The sequence below is a fragment of the Mus pahari genome, chromosome 11 (assembly GCF_900095145.1).
Source record: "Mus pahari chromosome 11, PAHARI_EIJ_v1.1, whole genome shotgun sequence".
NCBI classification, from domain to species: Eukaryota; Metazoa; Chordata; class Mammalia; order Rodentia; family Muridae; genus Mus; species Mus pahari.
This window is the reverse complement of record NC_034600.1, coordinates 44,138,619-44,165,672: the sequence shown is the minus strand read 5'-3', so window position 1 is coordinate 44,165,672 and position 27,054 is coordinate 44,138,619. Positions and strand designations below refer to the sequence as shown.

The 27,054-nt window shown below is 39.6% G+C and overlaps 1 protein-coding gene and 1 pseudogene across 1 annotated transcript in view; one reads left to right on the top strand and one right to left on the bottom strand.

Moving 5' to 3' along the window:
* Positions 1 to 15,387, top strand: part of LOC110329228 — a 32,550-nt pseudogene extending 17,163 nt beyond the window's left edge.
* Positions 1 to 27,054, bottom strand: part of Arl15 (ADP ribosylation factor like GTPase 15) — a 361,560-nt gene that overhangs the window by 197,161 nt on the left and 137,345 nt on the right. The window contains exon 3 of the mRNA XM_021208556.2: positions 25,125 to 25,184. Within this exon, the coding sequence (XP_021064215.1) occupies positions 25,125 to 25,184 (60 nt within the window). The remainder of the gene's footprint in view (positions 1 to 25,124; positions 25,185 to 27,054) is intronic.

The following is a 27,054-nucleotide window of genomic DNA, read 5'->3' as shown; positions in this document are numbered from 1 at the left end:
ATAGATGGATGGATGGATGGATGGATGGATGGATGGATGGATGGATGGATGGATGGATGGATGGATAGATAGATAGACAGACAGACAGACAGATAGACAGACAGAAAGACATTCTCTCATCTGCCCTATGTCCTCTTCTAGATGTGCTCCGGGTATTTTAAACTCAACTTGTCCCCAGATGGACCTTACTCTGGCTATATACCCTCTCCCAGAGGCTCCTAAATCCCCAGGCAGAGGGCCGATAGCCAAAATTCAAACCGTGAATCTTAAAAGTCATTTTTAATCTCTTACCTTGACTCCCAAGAGTCTACAAACCATCATTCAATCAACTTGCCCTTCCTTTCTAGCCAGGGTAACCTAGTAACTACGGATACACCAAAACTCCTGCAATGGTCCTCTGCTGCAATTATGACTTACCTAGAAAATTCCGGCGAAAACTTCAAATCTAAACCCAAATTTTATTTCCCTCCAAAGATCCCCTTATATTTTTACAAGCCTGCTTCATCTGTGTATTGTTATCCTAGAGGAAAATATATGCCCTTCCAATTGACAGAACTAGTTTTGTACAGCCATCTCTTTATAATAATTGCCTGGAGCTGACAATTTTCTGGACATATGCTTTAGGATTAATTCTGGGTGTGCTGGGAAGCTATGCCCACCAGCAAACCACCTTCACTACATTCATGTGTGCTCAAATAAAATGATATGACCTATGTCTACTACATCAACTACAAGATGTTTATTGAGTGGCTTCTATACATCACACACAATACTGGGAGTCACAAATCAAGTGGCAAAAGAATTAGGCATGACCCCTGCCTGATCCATTGGCTCATAAGTTAAGCAGGTCACCAACTTTGTAATATCTGAATGCCTTTATCTAGCACATTTAGGCTTTGTGATATATCTGAGTAACACCAGCCTGCCCCCTAAAATCACAATAACTTCTCTGCCTTTCAAAGTATTATTCACATGGGGGAAGTTACACTTCCGTGAGCCTTTAAAGTAAATATTATAGCCATCATCACTGCACTAAGAACAGGCAAACAAAATAAATCCTATTCTTATAGCTCAAATCTAAACAGCCACAGGATACATCAACTATCCAGAACACAACTGAAACCTAGAAGCTGTGGGGCGGCAAACAGAAATGTCCTCAAACTAACATCCTAAAGCTCGCTTGTCTAATATGCTGAACGGTCCCTGGGGCCCACCCAGAAACTTTGCCTAGAGGAAAAAAAAAATGTGATCACACTTAATTTCTTGGCTCTCTACGCAGAGCATATTAGAAGTAGTAAATCATTGGTGGGAAACAGAGGGCTGAACCAGTCCTCTAGAGAATGGGACATGGACGGTAGCAAAACAGAGAGTTAAAACAGAGACAGGAATCTACAAAGGAAGAAACTAAAAAGCTAAGGAAATTGTGGGAAGGAGAGCACAGCGGTTTAGACTTGACACAGCGCTGAGGAAGCATCGTCCCGATGTTGCTCAAACAAAATGATGGATTACACTCCCGAGACTTTCATTCTTGTTACAGGGAAACGTGAGCAGGCAGATCCAATCATGTGGTGAACACTGCCACCCAGTCCTGACACCCCTCAACCTGGCCCAACTGAACTTCTCATTCCTTCTCTGAACTAATTTGAAGTTGTCTACGGATGTTAATTTCATTTCGTTTGCATATACCTCTAAAGATAAGATCCTTTAAAAAAACATAACCAAATTATCATCATTACATGGAGAGAAAATTAAGATCAAATTGTTAACTTTTTAACCTATTCCTACTACTAAAATCTCTGAAGATATATTAAGTCAGGATTTTTAAATTTTTCTGCTTGCAATTAATTTAACTGGTTAAATGCCAAGAAACCCAGGGAGGTGTGAAGTACCTGCCTTGCTAACCTAACTACTGGTTGAGATGGAGCGGCATTAAATTATGGTGCTTTGGTCCTTACAGGAGGCTCTTTAATCAAGGGAAATGCATATTTAGAAAATCGCTCATTAAGATAATTTTGTTTAGTCTACAACAGCTCCTTCAGATGTGAAGTGTAATAAGTTGATTACTATTTGAGCAGTATTCTATCCCTGAAAGAAGGATCTGAAATGATAGATAAACTTACTGAGAGAACCCCAGGTCAAAACCCAGGGTTCTGACAGTGAACTACAACTGTTAATCATAAAATCAAAAGCAAGAATGGTGGCTCAGACCTGAGACATCTGAAGGTCTGTCTCTGGTGATTGAGCAAGGACGTAAGAACCTGAGGTACAGACCTATATCTCTGCTTTAAACCCAACCCTGTAGTTTTGAAGGCAAGATTAATACATGGGATGCTTAGGATTTCAACTGGGAAAATCAAACATAAATGATATCTTTAAGGGAGTCTGTATGTGCATGTGAAGAGGACAAAGTGGTTTTCTGGGCAAAATACCTCAAAAGAGCTTTCAGTTGGAATTTGAGAGAAACATGAATAAAACAGAACGCTCAGGTGCTTCCAAACTCTGATGTGCTGAGAGCCTCGTAGTCCTTGGGCAACTAGTGTGGCCTGAGTCATGTGTCTCTACATCTACTTCTCACCTCCAGGACTTAGCAGTTTCTGTTCATACTTATATACCAAGAAAATGTGATCGTTTCAATGTATCTGATATTAGAGAAAAGCTGGGGAAGCATTAGTCAAAGAATGGGGCCTGCCGTACAAAGTTCTCAATGACCTAATCTACATATACCATTTGCAAACCTTTATATTTTCACCCAACGTCAATGACTCTTCCTTACTGATACTGTCTGGTTCCTTTTTGCTTTTTCCTCCATTCTTAAATATAATCTATTCACAAGGCTGATATTAAATACCACTAGAACCATGCAATGATTTTTTCCCCCATAGTATCTGGGCAAAATCTTTGCCCCACTATTTAGCCAGAGTAATCTAGGATTGATGTTTTCAATGTCATATATGACTTGCCATTTTGTAGTAGTGTTACTTATTATACAACATCTTCAGGTTCATCAATTCTAGTAAAAAACTTGACTGGTGAGATTCAAGTGAGTTTCGTCTACCAAAGCTTTTCTGATGTGCTCCTCTGGGTTCCAAGTGCTATTCTAGGGATAGAGAGCGCACACATTAACATGGCTACATTGCCATCAGACACAGCACTGTTCTTAAAGCCCTAGTATTATGACAGAACAGGTAATTGATGTAAAGAGATGCTGCACCGGGAAAGCAAACGGTCACCACTTGCAGTGATGTCCAAGCATGTACAAAACCAAAAGAAACAACTTAGAACTAAATTGGTTCTACTGATAATTTTTCTAAATTTAAGTGTCTACAAGTTTCTCTGTAACACAATGGAAAAATCTTTGTATTAACAAAACATGCTAATCTAGAAATACATCCTGAAGTTTACCTAAACGGCATACACACATGTATATACAGCCTACAACACTGTGGTGCCAGAGAGATGGCTTAGTGGTTAAGTGTGTGTGTACTGCACTTCCAGAGGACCCCAGTTTGGTTCCCAGCACCCGAGTCAGGTGGTAACAACCTATAACTGTAGCTCCAGGAGGACTCAATGCCTCTGACTTCTACTTCTGAGGACACTAGCATACATATATTAACAAACATCGACAAATAAACACGAACTAAAATATAGTAAAAAAAAAATCTTTTTTAGAAACCACATCTAGTATAAACTATCACATGATATAATAAAAAATTCAGTTCTTCCTCCATATTTACCAAAAACCTTAACACACCACCAATAAAAATCTGAGGAAAAAAATTTCAAGTGAAATTTCACCTGAAATCACTGGTGTAAAGAGCAAAACGATGAAATATGAATAATTACCAAAAGAATGTAAAAATAAAATTTTAACAAAACATAAAATTATATGGTAGCATTTTACTTACTCAACTTTCTAAAAAATGTAAATGATGTTTTAAAGCAATTGGAAACATGAAATCAAAAGATAATAGAATATAATCCTAATAGAAATATAAATCCATGTAACAATAGAAACAAAATATTTTCTAACATGAATATAAATTGATCTACAAAGTAGTTTTGTACTATATATTCGAGCCTTAAAATGGAGCTGGAGAGATAACTTGGTGGTTAAGAGCATCTGCTGTTCTTGCAGAGGACCTGGCTTTGGTTACTAGCATCCAAACAGTGGCTTGTGCGTGTCTATCTACAGCTCCAATTCTAATAATCTGACTTCTTCCTCTGGTACACACAGGCAAAGATATGGTATGTACATATATGCAGGAAAATGCTTAAACACATGAAATAAAGAAATATCTTTAACTAAATATTTTGATCCCAAAGTTTTGTTTTTAATATTATCTAAGGAAATGCTTCGAAAAATCACTAAAAATGTATGTTTGTTGAGGAAAATCTCCTAGATATAATAGATAGCAGTATACCATATACCCAAGTATAAAGGACAATATTTACAACTATACTGGAGATCTGAGACTTTGAATTGAGAAAGGCTTTGGATTTTAATGATACGGAATTCTTAAGCATTTTCTTTTTAAAAGACTATGGGGCTTTTAAAATCTAGAATGTTATATTGTAATGTGTGATTTGAGGAAGAACTAAAAAGAAAAGGTTATGGCTTAACAATGAAGTGTTTGTGTGTCAAACTGACAAGGAATCAATTGTGCTGGCAAGTTTTATGTCAACTTGACACAGCTAGAGTTATTTGAAAGGGGAGAACCTCAACTTAGAAAATGCCTCCATAAGATCCAGCTGTAATGACTATTCTTAATTAGTTATTGATGTGGAGTGCCCAGCCCATTGTGGGTGGTACTATCCCTGGGCTGGTGGTCTTGGGTCCTATAGGAAAGCATGCTGAGAAAGCCAGTAAGCAGCACTTGTCCTAGCCTTTGCATCAGCTCCTGCCTCCAGGTTCCTGCCCTGACTTCCCTCAGTGATGAACTGTTACCTGGGAGTGTAAGCTGAAATAAACCCTTTCCTCCCCAAACTGCTTTTGTCATGATGTTTCATCACAGCAAGTAACCCTAGCAGGGACAACAGTAAATAAGGAGGATGGCAGGTTCATCAGCCCAACCACCCAAAGGAGAGACAAGTGGAAAATGGAGGCCACTGCCTATACAAGTGTGGTTGATGGCTAAGAGTGACTTGTCCAGTCTTAGTGGCAACAATAGTGACAATACAACAACAGTGACAGCCACCACATCAGAGCCAGGTATTATTAGACATGTGACATCATAACAGTCTCGGGTCTGATAAACATGTTTCCCACTTATTTGATGTTTTCATAGCAAGGATGGGCAGAAGACAATGATGAATCTAACTGTCTGGATTTGACTGTGACCCTTCAAGAAGAAGTGGCTCGCCTGTTATCCCAGAAACCACGACACCCAAAACAGTCACTAACTTTAACTTTTATAAAAAGCTTTTCAATAGCATAGCTATAAAAGAGAAGAAGAGGAAAAAACGATGGCTCATCATCCAGAAGAGAAAGACAATTAATGGCGGATGAAAGCTTCCCATGAATTTACACTTGCAAAAAATGCTAAAACAGATAAAGGGGTGTGGGGAGCCAAAAGGACAGAAAAAGGATGATTCTCACTCTGGAAAGAGTTCAGAGGAATTTGGAGTTTGAAGACTGAGTGCAACTCAAGTCTACAGATCTAGACAGATTACCCGCTGAGATAGCAGAACCCCGTGTCAACTCCAAACCACTCCAAGCAATGCTATCAAACCACTGAGAATGGGGACATCACTGGTGGATTGCTGATGGGCAAACTGGCCCTGGACTGAAGCATTCAGATTAGGATGAACCACCAAAGGTGCACCACAAAGAAGTCCCAATAACCCACCACTCCTTTTGGAGGGACCTGCCAGGATTGTGGGTCCACTCGGAAAGTGCAAGGCTATAAAGACCATTTCAGGAAAACATTTGACAAGCCTTCTGTTGTGCCTTTGGCTAAATGAGACAAAAGGGGGAGCAAAGGTAAACGAAAGGCAGCAGTTAGGTAGCTAGCATCTGCCATGACTGGAAATTGATGGATCGACGCCAACACAGAACCAGTTACCTTTTCTATGGTTTCCAACCTACCTTCGGTCTCAGCGCTTTACACGCAACTCTATTATAGCAATTATCACACCACATAATTGTTAGGTAATTGCATGTCTATTATTCCCCGTGGCATGTGAGCACCCCAAAGGAATGATTATATTCTAGTCATCTCATTATCTCTAGCAAGAAGCACAAGACCAGCACAGAGTAGATACTTTGACACATACATATGTTTTAACTGAACAAAAACTTTGAAGGCATCACATTAATAATTACGGATGGCCCAAAGCTGAAAGAAGTTGCTGATACGTTGGGTGATAAAATTTTAAACATATAAATAAATAAATAAATAAATAAATAAATCCATGACAAGCTGGAACCATAAGTCAGTAGTTACACAATGAAATTTAATAGCAACATAAGTAATATCCAATATTTGAAATTGACTGAGGAACAGAAAGAAGACGACTTGATGAGAAGCGGCAGGCTGTTTTGAGGCATGCCCCATGTGAGCCAATGGGGTGCGAGGTCACAGACAAAGAGAAACAGCTCTGGAGGCCGAAGACAGCAGCACCTATGAGACCACAAGACATAGTGCTGCTGCATGCTGAGCACTTCATACGGGCCCACTTTAGAACTGGTCTAGAGGGCAGCCACAACAGAAAAAAGATGAGAAGACCAGGTCATGGGAAAGAACAGGAGAAGAAATGGGAAATATTTAGGTTCAAAAAAAAAAGAAAAGAAGGAAAGAAAAAAAAGAAAAGAAAAAAGAAAAGAAAAGAAAAGAAAAGAAAAGAAAAGAAAAGAAAAGAAAAGAAAAGAAAAGAGAAAAGAAAGAACAACTTTCAGAATGAATAACAGCAAGATGGTCATGTCAAGATGGACATGTCAGGACACATGTATTTGCCATCATTAGTGCAAAGACACAAGTGTGCCCACTTTGCTAACCAAGTTCACATGCACATGGATGTGTACACACATATATTCACACTGGGTTTCCAGGATACTTATTCCTCTATCATGCTAGTCTTCAATTTGAGACAGTGCAACATCACATCAGGGATTTCAAGACAATGTTTGTTTGTTTAAGTTTGGTTTCACAGGTTTGAGTGACAGCTAAATTAATATGTATTTTCAGGTCATTCTATGAGATTAAATCCCTGGGAGGTAAACTACTACAAGATAACTCGAATAACCTCCAAGGCTCATCTGGGAAGAAGTCTGTAGATAACCACCTGTCTGACGCATCTTTTGAGAAGGATGGCTTGAATGAATCACTGCGGCCAGCACACCTAACACTACTCAGAACTCACTTAAGAGTGAGCTCAGAGGACCCACAGACCTCTGGCCCAACTCACAGTTGTTCAGACTGCAAGAAGCAAAGCCGACCAGGACCATTACTCACTATCAGATTAAGCGGTACAAGTACCATCTTAGTCAGTCTGTAGTGCTGTGATAAAACCCCTTGACCAAAACCAACTTGAGAAGTGAAGAGTAGATTTTAGCTTACAGTTTATAATCCATCAACCATGGAAGTTAGGGCAGGAACTCAAGGCAGGAACCCAGAGGCAGAAATGGATGGGGGAAGTGCTGGCTCACTGGCTTGGTCTTTGTGGTCTTCCCAGCCTACAGGACTACAACCCAAGAGTATCAGTGCTCACCCACAGTGAGCTAGACCCTCTCACACTAATCCTTAATCAAGACAATGTGCCACAGGCTTGATAGGGGAATTTCTCAATTAAGGTTCCCTTTCCAAAATGACTCTAATGTGCACCATGATAGAAAACCAGCCAGCCCAAACACATAAAGATATCTAAGCAACTGAGGACGAACTTCTAAACTCTGCAACAATGCCCTCATTGGTCTGCACACTGACTCCTGGGCTAACTTTGTACATTTTTTAGCATGTTCACACTGTATGACTGTATGTCTGCACACACACACATTCATGCCCACAAACACAAAACAAAGATATGGTACTCCATATTTAATATGTCAAATATGTCATTGTTCTGATCATCCTTTAAATACCTCCAATAAACACTTGTATCACAAGAGATACACATGTCCAATCTTAGGAAGAATTCGAATGGTATATAGAATTTGAAGAAAACTAAAAATGTGACTTAGGTTCAGTAAGATATATAAGCAAGTCCAGCTTTTGATGTACTTTGCCTAGATATAAAATATCATCTGTTTTTGTGATAAACAACACAGCACCATAAATCACATGTTTCCAGCTGCAACAATCCACATTCAGATTAAAGCCATGAAACAGAATCACTGTGTCAAGATTCATACAAACTGATCTTTTAACAGATTGGGGGGGGTACATTAAAAGAAAAATCTGAAGAATACATTACACAATAAAACATCTGAGAGCGCTTAGGCACTTGCGAAGACAGAACCCTGGGTTTTGAAGTGCATAGGAATTAAATGTTAAACACAACTCACAGCCTGCCCTGAAACAATGAATACATCATAAAAAATATTTCTTTTTATAGCCACAGGGCTAAGAGTTTTGCTGTTTATATCTATCCCAGCCTACGAATTGAGAGCACTGCCAGGACTGTCCCTTCTGACTTCACTGGGAAGCTGGACAGGGGAGTCTGCCTGGGTTCCTTTCTGCGGAGTTCAGTTCGTGTCCAAAACTGGCTCGAGGCTCAGTTTTTCTTCAGCCACTCCATTGCTGCCTGCCAGTTGCATAGCTCTAAGTATTTCCTTTCCAGCTACAGATATTAAAATGTTTTGTTGTTTTAAAACTTGATTTAGAACTGCTGTAGATAGTTTTTTTTTTTTTTTTTTCACTTCAAGCTTCCCTGGGTCAGCAACCTCCAGTAACATTCAAAAAGTAGAAAGATCCCAATTGCATACTGAAAACAAGAATGGGGGCCAGGGAACCTTGAGGTGACAAGACTCTAGATTAGCCACGTCAGGCATTTTCTAGTCCCAAAGAAGGTTTCACATGGTCTGGGTAGGGGCCAAATGATGCACATGGTCACCCTGAGCTTGCTCCCTGCATCCTTCTCTGGTGACCTGCCCCACTGACCTCCATGAACCAAAGTCCCAGTGGAGCTGAGCAAGGAGGACAAGCCCTGCGTCTCGCAGGGTTCACTCTGTGCTACCCAGGGCTCTGCTCTTTGGGAGAACAAGCCAGCAAGTCATGAAGCATTCTCAGTTCCCATTTACTCCTTCTTTCAAATGAGGACTGGGTCCTTGTCTCTTTGAGAAAAAGCCACCAAAAAAACAAAACAAAACAAAACAAAACAAAAAACAAAAACAAAAACAAGGCAGACAGACCTCCCACTGAAAACCATAAAATTTTTTGGTGACTGCGATGTTGCTCAAAGTTACCATTTCAGCCTTTGTAATGAATACAAACAAGGGAAGTCTGAGGTAGGGAAGTCCGAGGTAGGGACCACAGCATAGGACAGAAAGGACTGAGGAAGGAAGAAAGTGCTACATTCAGAGTTCCCAGACTCATGAATGTATGCACTCTTTGCTCTCCTTTTCTCGTTCAGAGACTCCCTGTCCTGGATAACAGGAGGGGTGTGTAAGTGTTTAATTTCACAACAGCTGCAAGAGACTTTCTCCAAAGAACGTCATTGTGAAGTCAAAGTTTATATGATAGCTGCAAATGGTGCGATGAGGGGATTTTTTTTTTTTTAGCCAGCAACCTTGACTATTGAGGACATTTTGTAAGGGAAATAAAGGAAGCAGAGAATGCACTGACTACTATTTAGCTAAGACCATCTCTTTTATCTTCTGTTCCCTCACTTTCATTTCCTTCTTAAATGAATCCCTAGGTGACCTAGAACTCACTGTGTAGATTGGCTTCAAACCCACAGAGATCCAACTGCCTCTGTCTCCTGTATACTGGGACTTGAAACACCACACCAGGGCCTAAACAAGACAATGTTAAACTCAATATATGTATCAGAAACCATCTGGAAAACATATATATTAAATCAAAGACAAAATATATAACATCAAAATAAAATTGGAGATAAAGTTTTACAAAATCCACAATTACTTTAAAATATTGAAAATTATCTAAAACTATCTAAAAAAAACTATCAAAGGTATACTTTTATTATGTAGATTTTTCAGTAAACTGAAAAAAATCTTAAATCAGGTTCTCAGTAATATTTCAGAAAGAAGAAAGACTAGATTGGACCAACTGTTTCCAAAACGACAGTTCCCACTGGTGAATGGGATGGTGAGAGTCGAGTGGCATCCACATCTGTTCAATCACACTAGCAGGGTATTAACTTTTACAGCACACTGTATGCAAACAGTCCAACAGGATAAACCATTAGAATCCTTAACATTCGGATAGTATTCAATGCTTGTGCAAACAGGATCTTTTATCTATGAAGTGAGAAACCATCACTTTGTTTTAAAATGTAGTTTCTTTATTCAATCATGTGTTATGTAATAGAGGAAGAATATGGCCACGGATTTCTGACAAATGCCTGGGTAGATAAACCCAAATTCACCTCTTACTCCCGCTCATAAATATTTTCTTAATTGCCTTGGGCAATTAAGTTCAGAAAAGGGCACAGATTAACTGAAATAAAGAACCCCCAAAATCATACTGTATGTAAAACTTCTCAGGTTAGAATGAAGAAATGAAGTGGTCTGTATGTCATTGGAGAAAGCAGCGCCCTTTGGCTCCCATTAAGAAGTCAAGTTTACTATCAAAAGCACCGGAGAGACATTGGGAAGACTGCCAAACTCAGAATCCTCAACCACCGAAAACCGGGCAAAATGTGGCCTTGAACTCTCGGCGTGGTGGGGAGACAACTGTTAAGCATGCTTAACTCCAAACTTGAGCAATCCGAACCAGAGCCTGGCAAAGGCCGGTAACAGTTACTCCTTACAGAAGGAGGAGCTTCCACCTGGCATCTGGTATGTGCTACGCACATTACCTGGGTGGAAATGTGACTGGATGTGGGTCTTCGCTCCAGTCCTGTAGGCCTGCATATATTTCTGGATCCTTTTGCAGACTTGAAGAAACTCAGAGTAACTCCTCCAGGCAGGAAGCCCTTGCGTTTGGTACTGCTGGTTTTTCATCCATTCGTAGTCCTGCTACGCCAGGGTAAAGATAACCTGGTGACTGTTAAAACCAAACCACCACACTGACACATACGCAATAAACTCAATGTGGGGAGCAAATGAGCTTTTTGGTGGAACTGAAGAAAACAGCTGTGTTTACATCAGTTTGGGGCCCGGGAGTGACTACATTTCAACTCTGCACCATCAGAAGCTGCCAGCAGCCTTTCCTTTTGGGTTGGATGGCTTCCAGTGCTCACAGTCCAAGCCTCTTATCACTCTCTCATGGACACACACACACACACACACACACACACACACACACAGAGAGAGAGAGAGAGAGAGAGAGAGAGAGAGAGAGAGAGAGAGGAGAAATGACTAGAAAAATTTAGGTCGGTTCAAAGATATGCCTAAATAATTTTGATCTTTTGTCTATTTCTACACTTAAGACACAGCCACCTTGGCTCTTAGCACCACGACTACTTAAAGGGATTTTCATTTATTAAAATCGCAATTACTCAGACAATAGCTTAAACGTTTGTGAAATAGACTCTGTAGACGAGAAGATCAACAGCATCAGAGATAAGCCACATTTGAGAAACCTTAACCTATGCATATTGGACAGACCTAACCTCTGTCCTACTCTGACTATTAAATTTCCAACAAAGATACCCGTGTTTTTACCTTCCTTGAATCTAGCTATTTCAACAGGCAGATTCAGCCTAATACAACAGAAGTTAAATGATTATCTAAATTGGCTTGGAAAACCTGGGAAGAAAAATGGAGAAAAGAATAAATAAAATTAGCACTCTGCCCTTGTTTCTAAATTATGAACTTGTTGATAATATATTCATCTCATCATTGCTCTGGCAAGCAGCCACCAGATTTAAGATTAAGGAGTCTTTAAAAATGATGTAGACTCTAAATTTGCAATCTGTCATTAGCACAGAGGAAAAAGAGAACATGGAGGCAGACATGGTGATGCACACTTCTAGTCCTAGCACTTGGGAGGCAGAGGCAGGTGAATCTCTGAGTTCAAGGCCAACCTGGTAAAAAAAATAGAGAGTTCCAGGACAGCCAGGGTCACATAGGGAGGCCCTGTATCAAAAAACAAAACAAAAAAAAAAAAAAACAAAAACAAAAACAAAAACAAAACCAGAGAAACAAAAAAGAAAAAGAATAGGTATACATAAGGTTCATGGTTTAATATCCAACACCACGTAACAAAATGGCCCAGAAAACCACAGAAATGAACATACAGCATTGGAATCCCCACTACAAAAGTCACCATGGCAACCAGTAGACAGAATATATACTATTACACCTTCTTATATACTATTTTAGATAAATACAACTTGAAAGAATCAAAGGGGGAAATGCCTTACTTTATATTCACTCTAAGGCCTCGCTGGAAAATGAACGTACAGGTACAGTCTGGATAACACCCAGCTTGGGTAAGATCAGCCCAGCGAGACGATGTAAACAACCAAAAGTGGTACCGCGCACCCAGAAACACACATACACAGTGGATTTCAAAACTGCCATTATTCCCTTTGCTTTAGAAGCAGACGCTTTCAAGTGGCCTTTCTGTCATCCGTATGCTGGCCTTACTTTCCCTCTTCTCACTGCGTTCTAGGAAACCTACATTCTACCAATGGCAGAATCATCCAAATACCTTCCGCAAATCAAGGTTGGAAAGAGAACACCCCACCAAGATGGTGTTGAGAGCCACCATAGCATGAACCACAACTGGGCTATGCTGAGAAATTTCTCACTCTTTATATAATGAATCTGCCGTGCATATTTCTTTTTCATTAATTGCATGCTGCTGCACACAGACAGATTAATTCTGGTTTCTTTTATTAGCAAGCAATGAGATTTTGAAACACTGCATATTAAATCAACAGACCTGAAAACATCTTAATCTTAGCATTTTAAGTTCTTAATATGCAGCACTAATGATCAATTGTATGTGATTATGTGGCAACTGCTATAGTTCCTTGTCAGTCTTTTCTTTGGGTCTATGTTAATTGGAAGGAAACGCAAAGGACAAAATGCAAGATGCCACCTGAAATACATATACAATGATTTTTAACCTAAGATGATTAAAACCATCTTTATTTAAAGATAACAGCATGTTTTCTTTGTTTTACATATATGACTGACAACTAGGAACCTGTGCAAATTTAACAGAATTTGATAAGATTCAAATATGTATGCATGTGAAACCATTCACTAAACCCAGACAATAAATATATCTTATCACCTCAAAAGTGTTCTATGACGTCTTTACGCCTTCTTCTTTCTTTATTCTTGTCTTCATTCTCTCTATCCACAGGCAACCACTAGCCATTAGGGTACAAAATATTAGTTTGCACTTCCATAAACATATATATTACATATTATATTACATTTAACTGTAATATTATATATTAAACTATACAAATTACTCTATACAATTATATTTTGTCTGCCTTTTTTCATTAGACCTAACTATTTTGAGACCCATCTATATTGGTACATGTACCAACGTCCTATTTATTTTCATTGAATAGCAGTCTTCCATACAGATGCACTGTAATGAGTGTCACTTTCTGATATAGCAAAATGAAGTTCCTATGACTTTACAAACAAGACTTTAATTGAAAATGATCTTTATGGTTTATTTTTATCTTAAGGTTCTTGTTGTTTTCCCCATCTCCGGTTATTTTATTCTTAGAACACTGTGGTTATGACAGAATTGGTGTATCTTCCTCTTTTAGAAACTAAGAAATTACATTATTTTATATATTTATACATATGAGTACACTGGCTGTCTTTAGACACACCAAAAATCTGCATCAGATCCCATTACAGATGGTTGTGAGCCACCATGTGGTTGTTGGGAATTGAACTATGGACCTCTGGAAGAGCAGGCAGGGCTCTTAACCACTCAACCATCTCTCCAGCTGCCCATATTACATTATTTTATTCTTCTACTGGCAGTGTGGGAAAGGTGTCAGTTCTGTATCTCATGGTCTGATTACTTCCACTTGAGACAGACACTAACATAGATGTAGTACTTTAAATATATGTATCTCTCTCACGAGATGGCCCCCATATCTGTAAGCCGTATTTGGGTTAAGTATACAAAATCACTTTATCCACTTTTAAACAATACTTTCTTATTATTTAATTTTACTTGTATTTTTTCTCACCAGGATCCAAGTCCTTTAGAAGAATTTACAAATAAAGCTTTTTCTTTAGTTATGGTTTGTCTTTTCTGCTCTTTCAAAGTACATAAGTCTTTAAATGTAAGGAAGACTCTAAAAGATCTTATGTCAACCCACTGTCACAAAGATTTTCCTCATTCATTTTTCTACTGAATGTTTTAAGGGCTTTGGTTTTTGTTGTTGTTTGTCTTGAGTTTTAAACTGAAGAGTGAAGCCATTTAAATTTTTTTTTTAATGGTACAAAGTTACAATGTCTTGAAATCTTTTTTTTGTTTGAGACAGGGTTTCTCTGTGTAGCCCTGGCTGTCCTGAAACTCACTCTGTAGACCAGTCTGACCTTGAACTCAGAAATCCGCCTGCCTCTGCCTCCCGAGTGCTGAGATTAAAGGCGTGGGCCACCACACCCGGCTATGTCTTGAAATCTTGTTTGGTGCCCTTTCCCTTGCCTAATTTCCTTTAATTGATCTCAATTAGAAAGCACAAATATGATAACTGGCATAAATTTATGTATGTTTCAAAGGAACATATATTTTTGATTGGAGTATAAAATACATGATTATCAGAACAGGAAGTCACACGTGGACCCTCTCTCTCACAGGATCAGCAGCCACCAAAACAAAGTTCAGTCCCTTTGTGACTTCTAACTAAAGCGAGAACCACAAAGGGCATTTCAATGAACATTCTCACATGTGAAGAAAGGTCATGTCTTCCCCTTGTCCCAAAGAGCTGAGACAGAAGTTAGAATGTTCAGTCGAGGCCTGTTTGAAAGGATAGTGAAGTTTGAGTTACCCAAGGACACTACAAAGACAAGGAGACGGGCAAAGTGGTCCAGGTATACAGAACTGTCATCTACACTGAACAGTTGCAGTAAACGAATGGGACAGCATGCCCTGTGGGCATCCACCCCAGCTAGGTGGGCATCACGAAGCTAAAGCTGGACAAAGACCACAAGAAGAATCTTAGAAAGGGAAGCCAAGTTTTGACAAGTGGGAAAGGTGAAGGGTAAATAAATATAAGAAAGAAATTACTGAGAAGATGCAGAAGTGGAGGAGTTTCATACACAACTCCCATTAAAGACTGCTTAAGTAGAATAAGTAAGTAAAAGTAAAAATACATAATTATTAATTAGACCAAGATTATTAATTTAGTATTCAAATGTTTCAGTGTTTTAGTTTGCAATTGGTTGTCTTCGAAAGCCAAGCTAAATTCTTCTCCTGATTATAAATCTGTTAGTTCTCTTTTCTGTTAGTTCTTTTTCTAAGTTCCTCAGTTTTGGCTTTCAGAATTATATAGCTAAGTGTTTCAAAAGTTTGTGATTACTGAGCTCTCTTGTGTGCTGGAAAGAAATCTTTGTAATCTACCCAATAATAACTGTTTGAGTTCATCTGAATTAACAGGACTTTAAGTATTTGATTTTTCAATGACATTTTTAGGATAATATTTCTACAGCTTAATTTTTTTTAAATCTTATCACACACCTCACTTAACTGTCTTTGAAAGATATAATATTATTTTTATGGCATTTAAAAAAAACATTTATATTTATTATGATACATGTGCTTTTTATTTATCATAGCTTTTGCTGATTTTACTTTTTCCCCCTTAATTTATCATGTTTTCTTTATATTTCCTTTCATAACAATTTTATTCTTTAGGGGCTGATGAGCTAGATCAGCGGTGCTCCTGTAGAACCCAGACGGTAGTTTACAAATGTCAGTGATTCCGAATCTACAAATTTTGATGCACGTGCTTACATTCAGGGAAAACACTTATACCCATAAAATATACCAAATAAAAATCTTAAAAAAAAATTCATTCTTTAAAAATGACGTTTTCATGGAAAAATGCACATTATTCTGGGGGAACTCTCTTTCACTGTCTAAGTTTATTATAGAACTTGAACATACAGCCCTTTGAACTATTTTTAAAATCCACTAATAAATATTTCACTCAATTTCTACTGTTGCTATATATGCTTACATAAACTTGAAATTTTCTTTCATTAATTATAGTCTATATTCAATGTAATAATAGGTTCTATAATTTTTTCTCCTTATCTGCCTCTAACTTCATCCATGTGACATATGACACATATACATCACACTCATACACATGACTATCAAGTAATATATGTACACATATGTGTACACACGCACATGCACGTACATGTGATACCATAATTAACCATTTATTTCTATTCCCACTTGGTACTCAGAGACATTAAATCTGAATATTCAATTATCCATGCTCCACCTCTGTTATTATTTCCTTTAACTCCCCTCCTATACTTTCAAAATATTTGTTCTGCATGGCATTCTGACGAAATTCTCTAGCTCAATCTGTAGTTTCTATAATTCATACGTAGGTTGTGTCAACATTTTTACTTAAAATTTTAAAGTCCTATTTAAATTCCCAGGTTCTGTGTTTGATTCTTTCCCACGAATGCAAAGCCTTTCTATAGCTCTCCTAGCATCTCCTGATCACTCCATTATCTCCAGGTCTTTGATACATTCTCTTTCCATTTTGGATTGGGTATCTTTCCTTTATGGTGTTGACTTTGTTCATACTGTGGTGTGTCATAATTACATGCTCGTCTTTGTTTGAGAGTATCTGTCTGCCAGCTCCTTTTGTTTACCACTGTCTGTTTGCAGTGATTAATGGGGACAGACAAGTGGCTTGTCTCCTGTGTGTGTGGGCTTTCTAACCCACCTGGCAGTCGGTATATATTGAGACACTGCCCTACCTCTCTGGGTCTAGCACCCACATTCAAGGATTTAGTTTGTGGGTAAACACAGCTGCTATCCACTACTTAATGCAAGGAGAAAAGAAAAATAAAGGCACGGCTCCAAATGTGGAGTTCCAATTAATAACTCTGATGAGCGCTTTGATTAATAGCCCTGATGAGTTCCTCTTCCAGTTCATACCTCCATTGTCTGTGTCTTAGGCTTTGTCTTGGGTCCCTTTCTTTGTTACAGATTTAATTCTATCTTGGTTATAGATTTAATTTGCCATTGTTTGATCATTTTCACACACATATACACACAGCGTTCAATACCATGGGTTTGGGTACAGGAAGGAAAAATAGAGACCTTTATATATATATATATTAAAAAAAAAACTTCAGAATTTCAATTTTTAATTGTGTAAATTACTTAAATGTAATTACTTTATATGCTTATATTAAAATTCATAGCTAACTTTCTATAACAAAACTGCTCACACTCGTAGCTCTCAGAAGGATACCCCAAAATAACAGTTAATTCAAGATTTAAGTGATCGTGCATCTTCAGCAATCTTTTTTTTACAAGACTTCGGACCTCAGGAAATTAAAAATCAGTAAGTATATTATATGATGCCACCACAATGTTATCGATCTGTTTTATTCGGTATTGGATATGTCAGAGCTTCAATTTAGTTCTGTGAGTGATATATCATTAAGAGCATATTACTTCTTCATCAGTTGTCAAGATGCCACTACAACTATAGGTGTCTATCAAAGTCTGAGTGCTTACATAATCACTAGGGCTGATGCCTCTTTCCCATGAAAACATATAGAAAACTAGGCTGAAGTGTGATCGAATGAATGTGTGCACATGAATCTGTGTAGAAGGAATTGCATTCTTGAGGCTGGGCATATAATTGATATTAAATAACTTGAAATAAATACTAAGAAGCCAACTTTTTCCTTTGAAGGGATCTATCATTACTCTAGTATCTTGAGGAATAATTTAACAACATACCCTCTGCCCTGAAACTGCTGTTATACATGTGTTTTTAATGCTCTGTAAGTCTCCCAGCCATATCCTGACTTTGGTCCCATAACTATTTGTCTGCATGCTTCCACTCTGTGAAATCTCCTTTGTTTCATCTTAGCCTAGACTGCCTCCTGAACTCATTCCAGTTAGAGGATAGGTCTCTGTGTGTCCTGCTCATACTATACATAAAATATAAGTTGACCTACATATCTACCATAACTAAAGGTGAACTAAGTGAGATTGAGGTGGAAGGGAAAGGAAGAACCTAAGGCTATACCACCCTCTGCAGTAGCTCAATCGCCAGGGTAAGGCACACAGAACGAGTTCCAAGGTCGGATGCATAGGCTATGTTATGCTCCAGAAGGAGGGGAGCCATCAGTATCATCAGCTATCAGCATTGAAAAGAAAACTATTATGGGAAAGCCAGGGGCCTTGCCCAGTGTCCCCATCCATGGCTTGTTTTGTTGGAGGGAAGTACTGGTCTCCTGACTTCCAGTGCTTTGCTGCAACAACACACTGAAACCGAATACACAATGAAAACTGGTTGTTATTATGGTAAGCCCCGGGAGAAACAGTAATACCTATTCCCTTGTGAGAGACAAGAAGCTAAGCTGAGAACGCGGGACGAATGTTCCAAGAATAGGGTGGGTTAGGGCTGCAAGTGGGGAATGACCCGATCCTCTCAAAATGGGAAATGGTGCACCCTTCAGAAGCACATGAGATCCCTACTGCCAGGGGGTCAAAGGGACAGGAAACGAGTTTCTAGAATAATCTCTATGTACATCGTCTTAGAAGCGGTCTGTTCAGTACTACGCTGGATTAAGACCAAAAAGATAGATTTTTTTTTTTTTCAAATTTCCTAGGGCACTCCTCCAGGAGAAAACAAAAAATGAAGGTCAGGTCTGCATGAGCCAGTAACAGACTTCTGGGCCTCTAGATTCATTTCTTTGGCTCTGCTGACTGTTTGGCTCAGCTTTCCCTTAGCAAGTGTAAAGAACGCTTGAACACCACCACCCCGGGATCCTGTTCAACCAATTCAGATAGCTGTGGCCTTTTACCTCCCATCCAAGTGACTTGGCTTTATCCCAACATCATTTCCCCTAGTGTAGCCTAGGCTTAAGTGATAGAGTACCTGGCCCAGGGAGCCAAGAGTCAACGGGCGATGCCTAGTAAAGAAAGGCCTGCTTCTTTTCTCAGATAAGGAAACTCTATCAAGAAGTCTCAATCATTCAACACAACACATGACAATAGGCCCCTGACTATAAAAGGAGAATTAGTGAAAACACCACTGTCCATTCTTAAAGCATCTTTCCCCAGGAGCTTTAGACAATTTAATTTTTCTCTTCCAGCCTAACCCTTTGGGAAATAAAGTTAGGGTAATGTATTAAAGCTTTCATTTTACAGATATCAAGACACAGCCAAGAGGCTCAGACACAAAGTGGCAGGGTGTCCTGAGAGAACGCTCCTTGCCGAGCGACATTTCTTCCGTACAATTCTGTATCAGATACAGAACATTTGTATTTTCTTGGGTATAGCTGCTTACACTTCCCTTAACTGGATGCTTCTGCAGTATCCCGTGAGCACTGTCTTATCTAGGCTCCCTTCTGCGTTATCATGTTCTTTTGCCTTGGACACGGTTCCTTGTCCCCTTGAGCCCCTACAACCATCTCTGAGGATGTCTAGAACTTTTGTTCAAATGCCACACTGCTCTGATACCAGCAAGACATTCTGGGGACCCCACCCATCTCCCAGGCCACAGCTACCTCTGCACGTCTATATGACTATATCCTTTCTTTTTCCAGCACAAAATCAACTCTGGCTTCCACTATCTTACATCTAATCCACTGTCATAACCCTAAGAATTAACAAAGTATTTGTAAGGATGTCCTGAGCCTTTTCCCCCACGTTATAGATGGACAAGAAGTTTGCCCCGGAAAGTTTCTGGAGAAATTAACAAATGCAAATACGCTGGACAGATGGAACAGCGCCCACAGATGGGCAGCAGGGTAGCTACCAGCACCTTCCCCTGTGAGGAGCACCTTCCCCTGTGAGGAGCACCTTTCCCTGTGAGGAGCATCTTCCCCTGTGAGGAGCATCTTCCCTGTGAGGAGCACCTTCCCCTGTGAGGAGCATCTTCCCCTGCAAGGAGTACCTTCCCCTGCAAGGAGCACCTTTCCTTGCAAGGAGCTGTTCCTCCTGGCAAACAAGGAGGCAGGACACGGTCAACATCTGTTTCCGATAACAGCTGGCTGCTCAAAGACATGGCCTTAAAAAATGGCTGAGCTGACAATCCTGAAAAACCCTTCGGTGACAACCATGCCAGCAGAGCCAGCCGTGGCTGCAGACAACTCGCCCTTGCTACAGTTCTTTCCTGCCTTCTTTGCCTTACAGGGTCTGGGACCACAAACAACAAAATGAGACCCTCAAGGATTTTTTTTCCCCCATTTGATTGACAACTAGCAGCCATGACTACTATGGCATCAGGGAACAACTAACTGCTCATCAGCCTTCCTTTACCTTTCTGAATGTCATCTTCAAACACCAGCCTGACAAAGAGGATGCAAGGTAGGGGAGGAGGTGGGTGGGGGATGGAGAAACCATTCAGACATAACTCGTTAGAATATTGGGGGTGGGGGAAGAAAAGAAGTCTTTTGGCAAAATCATTCACAATTTCAGAATTCAGTTAGGGAATATTAAACTGTTTGTTTTATCAATAGATTTAAAAAAAAAGAAAAAAAGTTTGCTAAGAAATCAAATTTTCATCTCTGTATGCTATCTACTCATACATGAATGAGTAATTGGAAAATGGTTATTCATGAATGCATAAACTCTGTAGATTTAAGAACTGTAAGTTTTATAGATGAGACACTCTCCAAGCTGTGAAGTCACTGCAGAGTAGACTATGCTGTTAGCTCAGTTAAACACTAGATACATCACTTACCTTGTATATGCGCTTGAATTACGAGATCTAAATAGAGAACCATTAGGAGGCAAAGACAGACGAGATTTTTTTCAGGTAAAAACTTAAAAACAGAGTTATGGTGGTAGGGTGGAAAAGAGAAAAAATTAAAAAGTTGAATATTAGCTCCTGTGGAGTGCTAAATGAATGTGCTCTCTTCCCGGTGGCCATTTGGTGCCATAACGGGAAATATACATAACAGGAGAAAAGAGTAAGTTGTTGGCGGGTGGGGGTGAGGGAGGGTGAAGGGGCAAGAGGAGAAGGAAGAAGGGCGAGATGGAGGGGGCAGAACAGGATAAAAAAGGATGAAAGAGGTTTACCTGAAATTTGTTAATTTAAAAGACCATGAGGGAAAAGTTGAATTTTTGCTCTCTCTCTCTCTCTCTCTCTCTCTCTCTCTCTCTCTCTCTCTCTCTCTCTCTGTGTGTGTGTGTGTGTGTGTGTGGTATGTATGGTTAGGAGAGTAGTGAGAATATAATTTTACTGATCACAAATCTTGCATAATATTAGCTATAGACCAGACCCTCACGAGATGACTTGACATAGAAACTGTTGCCACATTTTACAGACAAGAAAATCCTCAGGAACATAGATGGGCCCAGAATCAAACACAGTGACTGACTGAGTCTGGAAACTCGTCACTGAAGGAGAAAAATCCACTCAAAGACTAATCCAGCTGGCCATCCAGGAGCCCTGCTAGGTAAAGCCTGTGCTTCCTCTCGTTTTCCTTTGCTGGACACGTTCTCATTTCAAAGGGTAACAGGGTAAATATGACCAGAATAGTTTTTTATAGATGTATACAAATGTCTCAATGAGATCCCTTATGATATATAGATATAGATATAAATATAGATACATGTTAACAGAACCATTGTCAAAACCAATATGTCCTGGCGAGGGTGACAGGGAAGCTGCAGAAGCCAAGCTATTGTGGATACTGGAAACAACTGGCCCATCACACCCGTCCACCTGCACTGCTTGCTCTCTTTATGTCACCGTTGCTCTACAACTTTGGTCACTGTTTTGACCCATTCATTTCATGATTTTTCCAATTTTTCATTAATTCCCTTTGGGTGTATTCAGGACTACCTGTCACCAAATCTATAGGGGCTGTGTGCTGCTTAGACTAACTCTCAGCCTTGGGCACACTGTGATGGAATGACTATGTAAACTGTGGAGACATGCTATGTAAGAAGGAACTGATGTGACCGAGAATCACAAAACAGAAATGAAAAATAACATACCATTACGTATCCCTATATAGTATATATACTCCGCATATATGTGATATATACACATTCATACAAAGCATGGATCAGTTAAAGGTACAAGCATAGTTTGTTATTAAGATAACCGGACGTGACTTTCATTAAACTTAGCTCCATTATTCATTGTTATTTCATCTTGTGCCCTAAATGAGGAAAACAATAGTTCATATCCTTTCAATTTTAAAACAGTAATAAATTTAATGTAAGGTTGAGAAGGGGAATGATAGCAAGCCTTGGAATGGCCTGGAATGGCCTTGGAATGGGTCTGCAGGTCGGTGGGGAGGAACAGGGCATGCCACTCTCCTGCGTCAACTCCGGGATGAAAACTGTCTGCACCTTCCTCCTGATACCCTGTGGCTTCCATGGCTCCCACCAACCGCCTACTGTGATCGTCTCCCTTCTTGGTTGCTCCCTTGAATTTTGCATTCTTCTCTATACTGACAAACTGCCTGGATTCCAGTGACTATCTCTCTGAGCAGCCTAGCACTGGTGCGTGCAGGTCATCTGCCATCCCGCAGCCATCCTGAAACATTCAACTCTTTCCCCTGAGCTTAGAATACTTGATCAAGTCGTTCCCAGGCAACTTGACTTCACTGAGCTTCTCCCTAAATGGCTGGTGTGGAGATGATTTCCTCAGCACCTAGAAATACTTGAAATCCCCCAAAAGTTGACTTCCTTAAATGTGCTAGCCTGGCTTTGCCCGTGCTCCTTTCCAGAGTGAGATAAAATGGAGAACCCAACCAACCGTAAGTTTTCAATAAATAAACAAGTGGGTAACTCATTCAAAAACCAACTCCCTCGGCAGCCTGCCCCTGACACTATGAAACAAATACACAGATTACACTCTGGAGCCTACCTTCTCCTGAGATGGTTACTCAATGGTAACAGGGATGTTAAACTTGATGGAGGAATAGTAATGTATGGTTGGGCCACAAACTTGCTCTCCCACATGAATGTAAACATAAACCCCATTATCGTTAGTCTGGAACTAGCCTACTGCCCCAGTCCCAGGGGCTCTGTTGGTACCTATGCTATTCTACCTCCTAACAGTAAGTAATGAATTAAAATGTGACCTATGGCATCCTCTCCATTGTAATTTCCATCTCATCAAACTGACAGGTCAGTTTTGTTTGTAGTGAAAATAAACCTCCTTGAGAAAAGACATACACCTATCCTATGCATCCCCACCCGTCCGAGGTCACCTTCCGCGGTGCTCACTTTCAATGGCATATGGGCAACGTTAGGTTCCATCATTTCCTTTTCCTTAAATGTTAAGAAACATTCACTATTTATTTCACTCAAATAAACATTTTATACAATAAATACCTTGCCAATTCACGCATTTGATGCTATCGCTGATAAATGTTCAATTAAAGTCTTTTTTCTAACTTAGCCTAATAATTAAAGCCAAGAGACTTCTCAAACCACACATTTAGAGTCTCTAGATTTTTATATTAGAGTCTATGACTCTGAAGTGTCGACAAATATTATTGTCACAGGCAGAATAGCTAGCAGAAATCAAAGCAGTATTCAGATACTCAACCTACGAGAAGGCAGTCTTTTTTTTTTTTTTTTTTGGTTTTTCAAGACAGGGTTTCTCTGTATAGCCCTGGCTGTCCTGGAACTCACTTTGAGGACCAGGCTGGCCTCGAACTCAGAAATCCGCCGGCCTCTGCCTCCCGAGTGCTGGGATTAAAGGCGTGCGCCACCACGCCTGGCGAGAAGGCAGTCTTAAAACCTTTTACACAGAAGTTATTACAAGGATGTTTGTGTTTTACTGTTTGGCTGCTTTCTGGCTAAGACCAACATTCCTGTTCCCAGGATACTGTAAAATGATAACACCGGGCATCTTAAGAGAAAACCATAACTGCTCCACCACAGATACTTTCCAATACCGATGCTCTAAAAATCACCGTTAGCTGTCCCACTGTCGGACACCTGGGAAGGTCAGTCCACACTTTCTTGAACAATATGGTACCGCATCAAGCAGAGCATTAAGCCAAGGGTCTCCATTTCACAACACCAACTAAGTCACAATTAGAAGTGACCTTGACAGAGAAGGAAAAAAGCCAACAGCAAAAACACAGGGGAAGGTCACCATCACAGATGATTAAGAAGACAGAAGAGAACTTTCTTCTAAGTCACTAAGCTCAGTGATATTATACTGAACTCTGGCACTCAGCATTTTCTGGGGCCGCAAGAGAATTTAGTAGGTTCACTGAATTGACCGATTTCTTTGTTAATCTATTTGCATGGGTTAAGACCCCGACTGACATAAAACACAACCGAAGGGAAAAAAAAAAAGGCCAGACAGAGAGTGTAATGAAAGACTGACTGATGGATGCTTTGGAGTACAGCCTATCCAATAAATGTGCCTGGCCAGCAAAGAACCCATTGGCAAAGATTTATTATCGGAACAAATAGATTCTAAAAAGACTGGATACAATTGGACCTGCAGTATAAATTCACACTTAAATTCAATTCTTTGCCCTATGTTGCTCGTTTTCTAATTTTACTTTTCAAGATTCTTTTCATAGGCTTCCTTTTAGAATAATTAGCAAATAAAAAGCAGCGATATAGCATACCAGTTGCTCTTAGTGTAGTCCTTTGACTTACATGTAAGAAAGCAAAGTTTGTATTACTTACAGCTCTAAAATAACTGCTAAATCATATGTAAAGGAAAGGAAGTATTACTAAAAAATATATTATTGAGAGAAGGGGAAAAATCAATCATCAAGAAAATATTATCGCATTTTAATTGCATGTAGTACATGAATTGCAAACGTGTAAAGTCAAGGGCAGATGTAGAGAGGATTGTAAAAGTTATACCTCCAAGTTCTTTTACATTCAAAACGGCATTCTGGAGTGGCACTGCCTTTATACTAAAACCTAAAATTGGAAAACAGAGAGAAAAGAATTAGCAACTCAACTTTTACATTGAGACACTTAAGATGGTCAGATCCTGTGTTTGGAGAAAACTAAAGCTCGCTCTCCACAGCTTATACTTATACCAGACACATACCATTTCCACAGCCTTATATTATCTTCAACTGTTCTGAAACATCATTGAATATTATAGCCCAATATAACACTAGTTCCTTCCCCTCAAAATATTACCTACTCTTTAGCATGGAATGATTATGCAATTTAATTTATCAATCAGAACAGAGACAGCTGGAAAAACTAAGAAATTTCAAAGAAAATATTGAATCTACTGGGGCCTATGGATCTAATTCTTAATATATTACACGTTTTTCCTCATATATAACCCAGGAACTAGCAATTAATGGAAATCATCTTATAATTTGAATTTTCTTGTACTCACTAGTATTTCATTTAAGGACACAATTAATATACAGTATATTTTTCTTTTAAAGGTAAAACAAATATTCATTTAAAGAATGTTATAAAACACTGATAATATTCACAGGATACAGTTCTGCTTTAACAATATACTTGGGGCTTAACTATTCATACTGAAGTCTAAGAATTTAGTTGGAACATGTAAGAATGTGCACATATATGCATGCACACACATACAAAGACAAACACTGGATATTTCTTAAGGACTCACAAGATATTGGACCAGTGATGACTTGAGAGAGAATTGGAGACCTGGAAGCCTGCAACAGATTCTTTTGTTTCAATTGAGTATCTTTTCCATGTATCTCCTCTCTCTCTCTCTCTCTCTCTCTCTCTCTCTCTCTCTCTCTCTCTCTCTTCCTTCCTTCCTTCCTTTCTTCCTTCCTCCCTCCCTTTCATTTTTTTTTTTTGTTACTACAGTTTACTTTCTGGAGTCTTATGAATTATTATTGTATTCTTTTGTCCGACTTTGTTCAAGTTTACTAGTTTTTGCACTCTATCTGGGTGGTTAGAACTCTCTGCTGGTTAGAAATGCTCTGTTGCACAGGCATACCACTACTTTTTTCATCTGTCCACTTTTGCATGAACGCCTGAGAACATTGCAGATATTAGCTGTTATAAATATACTGAATGCAAAAGTCCACGCCCACATCATCAAGGATTCAGGTGCTTTCCTTTTATTTTGTACTACTTTGCATTTCGGAAGGGTTTCCTGGTTTTTGTCGGAGTGGGGCAAAGAGGGGGAAACATCCGACACTCTAGCTCGCTGACTGTCCACAAGGTAATGAAATTATGGCTTGGACTGAACGCAAACCCACTATCAGGATCTGTGATATCTATTCTAGCAACTCGGCCACTCCTCAGCCTTCCCGTTGGCTTCTCATTCAGGAGGTATGTATGGTAGCTATTTCTGCCAGGAGGAATAGTCACGGCATGCAGCGAATGCCCCTAAAACTTCTCTGGGGTAAACCATCACTCTCCAGGGGAAGATTTTATTGGAAAAGGAGCCAATTACTGCCTCATTCAGGACCGGGACTTGGATGTGGCTGGAGTTTTCAGGCCCGGGCCAATTGTTGAACATCCCCAATTCCACAAAGGACATTAGAATTTTGACAGCAGAAAAAGAGTAGAAAAGGCAGGTTGTAATTCAACTGAAAATATATTTTCCCTGGGTGACAGAGTATGGATTTCTTCATACTCCCAAGTGAGCAGATAATTGTGACACTTAGCTTTGCACTCGGTGCTGTATAAATCAGGCCTCAAGAAGCAATGATACCCATTTCTCATGTCTCTCTGAGCTCTGCTGAGATACGCAGCTCTGCTCAGACAACCCTGCTGGGGGACTGCTGCAGGACTGACGCTGGGCGCCCAATGAGAACTCCCCCCCCCCCCCCCC